General features: G+C 42.0%; 1 protein-coding gene across 1 annotated transcript; it reads left to right on the forward strand.

Moving 5' to 3' along the window:
• The first annotated feature begins 863 nt into the window (after window positions 1–863).
• On the forward strand, window positions 864–5,480 carry LOC122669738 (ARF guanine-nucleotide exchange factor GNOM-like). The gene is made up of 2 exons (XM_043866579.1): window positions 864–1,598; window positions 1,742–5,480. Exons 1-2 carry the CDS (start codon window positions 867–869, stop codon window positions 5,423–5,425), a joined length of 4,416 nt encoding a protein of 1,471 aa, XP_043722514.1. The 5' UTR covers window positions 864–866; the 3' UTR covers window positions 5,426–5,480.
• Window positions 5,481–6,623: the final 1,143 nt, after the last annotated feature.

Consider the following 6,623-nt stretch of genomic DNA (forward strand, 5'->3'; position numbering starts at 1 on the left):
GTACACTACATTGGCCGCATGGGAAAAATTTTTCCCGTATAGTATAAGCATATATATTTACAATATTATGTTATTAAATTGTAGAAAATTCCTGAGAGCAAATTGCAGTTGACACGCAGAAGAGACTCAATGTACAGTCAGACCATATGCGCAACAGCTTCATGTGCTTAATTAAATGATCTTCTTTGGCCTTCCTAGAACTTACTTTCTGTGCCATCTTAATATGTCTGCAAGGAGTGGCAGGGTTTTTGTTCAGTTAATAAGTTTTCCCATAAGTAAGACCAGATTTTGGAGTGACCAGTCAACTCTGATTCCTTATGTAGATCCTTTTGATTTATTCTTCCCTCATCTCTCTGCCCCCACTCCCCCATTGGTCAATATTTATTAAGCCTTAATACAGCCACAGTAGCCTCTCCAAGTTCTGAATTGGTTAATTTTCTTTTTTGATCTTACAAGTATTTCCGTGCTAACATTTTTGGAAGGAAACGGAGGGTTTTGAATCTTTTGACTTTTGCCATTCAAATGTAAGGGACACCTCACGTTATTTCCCTTACCAACTTCCCAATACTGATTACATAGATGCTTATAAATTCTCTCTCTCTCTCTCTCCCCCCCTCCCCCCCAAATGAATATTTTTGTATTAGTGCATTCTATATTTGCACTTGTAGAAACTGCTTATCTTACTTTCGTATGATTCAGCTTATGTTGTTGACCATGTGAGATTTCTTACATGTCTGTTTGTGTTTATTTTCTTTCAACCGCAGGGTGGAGTATGGTTCTGTCCGGTTCCAGTACCTTGTCTCTGTAGTATTTAGGCGCGGCATTGATAGCATCCTTAGATTGTTTATCCCAAACTCGGAGTAAATATGGGGCGTCTAAGGATGCAGTCCGGAATCAAGGCAATTGAGGAAGAGCCTGAAGACTGTGACTGTTCATCAAATGGAGGTGCTTTAGCATGTATGGTGAATTCAGAAGTAGGTGCCGTGTTGGCTGTTGTGAGAAGAAATGTTAGGTTGGGAGGTCGTTATATGACTGGAGATGATCAGTTAGAGCACTCTCTCGTCCAATCATTGAAGGTGTTGAGGAAGCAAATTTTTTCATGGCAAAGTCAGTGGCAATCAATAACTCCAGCCTCATATCTCCAGCCATTTTTGGATTTGATTCGATCTGATGAAACTGGTGCACCAATCACAAGTGCAGCCTTGTCATCTGTTTACAAGATCCTAACTCTTGACATACTTGACCTAAATACTGTTAATGTGGAACAAGCTATGCCTTTGGTGGTTGAAGCTGTGACGAGTTGCCGGTTTGAGGTGACAGATCCAGCTTCAGAAGAAGTAGTATTGATGAAGATACTTCAGGTTTTTCTTGCTTGCATGAAAAGTAAGGCATCAGCTGTGTTGAGTAATCAGCATGTGTGTAGCATAGTAAATACCTGTTTCCGTATAGTTCATCAAGCAGGATCAAAAGATGAGTTGTTGCAGCGGATTGCTCGCCACACCATGCATGAACTTGTCAGTCGTATCTTTTCCCACCTTTCAGAGATTGATAAAGCAGAACATGTATTGGCTAATGGAGGAAGATCTTCTGCCAAAGAGGTATTGTTGCACGCTTCCTTTTTTTGGTTTTTTTATTTGATGCAACATGACACCATATACTGTTTCCTTTTTCAGATTATGTCTCTTCACTCTGGACCACACTTGTTTTGCCTTAATATATGAAATTCCTCTTTTGCTTGTAGTTGGGTGACCTAGACAAGAACTACACCCTCAGTAGTAAAAAATTGGACAACGGCAGTGCCAATTCTGAACATGATGCTCAGATGCCTTCTGTTGGTTTGGTTTCAAATGCTTCCATAGGTTTTCAGGTAAACTTCACAGAGGAAAACACAATTGGGGCTGGTAATGGAGAAGAGGTCGCTCCAAATGATTTGCATCTCATGACAGAGCCGTATGGGGTACCGTGCATGGTGGAAATACTTCACTTCTTGTGTGCCTTGTTGGATAATGCTGATCATATTGGAATGGATCCCAGGTCAAATTCTATGGCAAGTCATGAAGATGTACCACTTTTTGCTTTGGGTTTGATCAGTTCGGCTATCGAATTCGGTGGGCCCTTTATCAGAAAACAACCTAAGTTATTATCCTTGATACAGGATGAGCTATTTCGTAATCTCATGCAGTTTGGCTTGTCAATGAGTCCACTGAATCTTTCTGTGGTATGTGGCATCGTTCTCAATCTGTATCACCATTTGCGTTCTGAGCTAAAACTACAATTGGAGGCTTTCTTTTCTTGTGTGATTTTGAGGCTTGCACAAGGCAGACATGGGGCTTCATACCAACAACAGGAGGTTGCAATGGAGGCTCTTGCTGACTTCTGCAGGCAGAAGACATTCATGGCAGAGATGTATGCCAACTTTGATTGTGATATTACATGCAGTAATGTGTTTGAAGACCTTGCTAACCTGTTGTCAAAAAGTGCATTTCCAGTGAACTACCCTTTGTCGCCAATGCATATTCTTGCTTTGGATGGTCTAATTGCAGTGATTCAGGGAATGGCAGACAGGATAGGCAATGGACCACTAGTTCTGGAGCAGGTTCCAGTGGATCTTGAGGAATATTGTCCATTCTGGACTGTGAAATGTGAAAACTATGCTGATCCTAATCATTGGGTTCCTTTTGTCCGTCGGAGGAAATACATTAAGAGAAGGTTGATGATTGGTGCTGATCACTTTAACCGCGATCCAAAGAAAGGGCTAGAGTTTCTCCAGGGAACACATTTGTTGCCCGATAAGCTTGACCCTCAAAGCGTGGCTTGCTTTTTCAGGTACACAGCTGGGTTAGATAAGAATCTTGTTGGTGATTTCTTGGGAAATCATGATGAGTTCTGTGTTCAAGTGCTTCATGAATTTGCCGGCACCTTCGATTTTGAAGACATGAATTTGGATACTGCACTGCGGTTATTCTTAGAAACATTTCGATTGCCTGGAGAGTCGCAAAAGATTGAGAGAGTTCTTGAAGCATTCTCAGAGAGATATTATGAGCAATCACCGCTGATTCTAGCCAACAAAGATGCTGCTCTCTTGTTGTCCTATTCTCTAATAATGCTTAACACAGATCAACATAATGTACAAGTGAAGAAAAAGATGACTGAAGAGGATTTTATCAGAAATAATCGACACATCAATGGAGGGAATGATCTCCCTCGGGAATTTTTGTCTGAACTTTACCACTCAATCTGCAAGAATGAAATCCGAACAATACCGGAACAAGGTGCTGGTTTCCCCGAGATGACACCAAGCCGTTGGATCGATTTAATGCGCAAGTCGAAGAAGACTGCTCCTTTTATTATGTGCGATTCCAGACCCTTCCTGGACCGTGGTATGTTTGCCATAATGTCAGGTCCGACAATTGCTGCTATCTCAGTGGTATTCGATCATGCTGAGAGTGAAGATGTTTTCCAAACATGTGTTGATGGATTCCTGGCAGTGGCAAAAATTTCGGCATGTCATCATCTAGAAGACGTATTGGATGACGTTCTTGTGTCTCTCTGCAAGTTCACAACTCTCATTAACCCATCTTCTGCAGAGGAACTTGTTCTTGCTTTTGGTGATGATATGAAAGCTAGAATGGCCACTGTGACTGTCTTTACAATAGCAAACCAGTATGGTGATTATATCCGCACTGGATGGAGAAACATTCTGGACTGCATATTAAGATTGCACAAGCTTGGTCTTCTCTCAGCCCGTGTGGCCAGTGATGCTGCTGATGACTTGGAGGTTGCTGCTGACCCTTGTCATGGAAAACCTGTTGCAAGTTCCCTATCTGCATCCCAGATACCTTCTATGGGTACACCTCGTAGATCCTCTGGGCTTATGGGCCGGTTCAGCCAGCTCTTGTCTCTTGACACAGAGGAGCCAAGATCGCAACCCACTGAACAACAACTTGCAGCTCATCAACGTACTCTTCAGACTATTCAGGAGTGCCACATTGATAGCATATTTACAGAGAGCAAGTTTTTGCAAGCTGATTCTCTGTTGCAACTTGCACGAGCTCTCATTTGGGCTGCCGGGAGATCTCAGAAGGGGAACAGCTCTCCTGAGGATGAAGACACTGCTGTCTTCTGCTTGGAGTTGTTGATAGCAATCACCTTGAACAACCGGGATAGGATTTTTCTTCTGTGGCAGGGTGTTTATGAGCACATATCCAACATCGTTCAGTCAACTTTGATGCCTTGTGCACTGGTGGAAAGGGCTGTGTTTGGACTTCTTCGAATATGTCAGCGTTTGCTTCCCTATAAGGAGGACCTCGCTGATGAACTACTGAGGTCACTGCAACTGGTCTCTAAGCTTGATGCTCGGGTTGCTGATGCATATTGTGAAAACATTACACAGGAAGTCATGCGCCTCGTGAAGGCTAATGCCACACACATCAGATCTCAGATGGGGTGGCGCACAATCACCAATATTCTTTCCATCACAGCTCGCCATCCTGAAGCGTCTGAAGCAGGATTTGAAGCATTAATGTTTATCATGTCCGATGGGGCTCATCTCTCACCTGCAAATTACATTGTGTGTGTGGATACTGTGAGGCAGTTTGCTGAATCTCGTGTTGGGCAGGCAGAGCGATCAATGCGTGCACTGGATTTGATGGCAGGATCCGTGACCTGTCTAACACAGTGGTCTTGTGAGACTAACGAAGCTGCAGGACAGGAAGCTGCTTCAAAAATGTCACAAGATATAAGGGAGATGTGGCTGAGGCTAGTGCAGGGATTGAGGAAGGTTTGCTTGGACCAGAGAGAAGATATTAGGAACCATGCTCTGTTATCGTTGCAGAGGTGCTTGACAGAAGTGGATGGGTTCTCCCTTTTGTACACTTTGTGGTTGCAGTGTTTTGATGTGGTCATCTTCACGATGCTTGATGACTTGTTAGAAATTGCTCAGGGACATTCCCCCAAGGACTACAGGAACATAGAAGGCACACTGGTCCTCGCTATGAAGCTCATGTCTAAAGTGTTCTTACAGTTATTGAATGATCTTGTGCAGCTAACCATCTTCTGCAAGCTATGGCTAGGGGTCCTTGGTCGTATGGAAAAATATTTGAAGGCCAAGGTTAGAGGTAAGAAGAGTGAGAAGCTTCAGGAACTAGTCCCTGAGCTTCTTAAGAATACATTGCTTGTGATGAAGGAAAGGGGAGTCCTTGTGTGCCGGAGTGCTCTTGGTGGGGACAGTTTATGGGAACTAACATGGTTACATGTGAACAATATTGCCCCATCTTTGCAATCTGAAGTGTTTCCCAATCAAGAGCTGGAGCAGGTACATAAGCAGAGTGAAAGAGGGGGAGGGCCAGTATCTGATGGACCCGGTTCTGTTCCATCAGGTGAGACATTGACAGCTTCTGAAGAAGGAGCTCAGACAGGAGGATAATAGATCTTAATGTGTTGAGGTACTTGAAATAGCCTTATTAATGTGCCAGGTGAAATAGCCTTATTTCAGACAGTCTTCTTTGTTCTTGTGCTGAAATTTACAGGTGAGAACTGATCATTGTGAGTTTCCGATTTGGTTGAGCTGCTAGATCATAGATGCATGCTAGCACCAAGGGAGATAGGAAGAGTGCTTGCTTGGGTAGATCAGTATGTATTCTACTAATTCGTCTTCTTCTGGCTGGAGTTGTTTCCTATCTTCAACCTCTAGGAAAGTTTGCTGCCATGAAGTTTCAAGCAATCTTAATTGCGGGTAAAGGATTTCTAGAAAATTTTTTTTGTATTGGTTATACGGGGTTGGTTTTGTAGTGTTATTATTTGGTAGGCATTTTCAAAATCTAGGCATGTACATTCTTTCATTCTCTCTCAAGCAATGTCAGCTACTCCAACTTGTATTCTGTAATTGTCTTACTCTACAGAGAGCTCAAAGTTGCTGCCTGTGCTGATGTATAGGTTGCCTCAACTTGTAATGATATTGTGTTTTAATATTGTCATGCTGTAATAGTTCAGAGAAAAAAATGAATTTGAAATGTTTTGTCAAATCAAATTTAACATCAACTGTGGGTGAAAGTTAGACTGAGATGAATGATGAATTTACTATGAAAAACCAATAAAAACTATACAGAGGTCATCACAAAATTCTATATAAATATTGCAGTTTGTTTTATTGTGATGAAAAAGTACAGTGCTCTTAGTATCTGAGTTTTTCCTGAAGTCAGCTCAGTTTCCTGTTAAGGAACCTACAGGGGAAGAGGAATTATACATCAAAGGTTACAGAGGAGTTCCACAGAAATAGTTCCAATCTAACATTCTTTATGGCTTCGTTTGGTTGCAAGGGAATGCAAAATTTTTTATGTAAAGTTGAATTTCTTTCTCAGAGGAAATAGTTTGGAATGTTTGGTTGCTGGGGAAGTGCATTTTAGATGTAAAATAAATTTCACTTGGTACCTTACATTTCCCTTGTTATTTCCCGACAAAAAACTCAAGTTAAAATCAAAATCCAACGGAGATTCTCGACCTCGACCTCACGGGCGCTGAGTCGGTTATGTTTCTTTGGAGAAGCTCAAAGTTCGACTATTTGAACAGGTATGCAGTTTTCTTTCCATGATTTTGTGTACCCCTTCTTGAAAAAATTGCTAGCG

This window comes from Telopea speciosissima, chromosome 7 (assembly GCF_018873765.1).
Source record: "Telopea speciosissima isolate NSW1024214 ecotype Mountain lineage chromosome 7, Tspe_v1, whole genome shotgun sequence".
Lineage (NCBI taxonomy): Eukaryota > Viridiplantae > Streptophyta > Magnoliopsida > Proteales > Proteaceae > Telopea > Telopea speciosissima.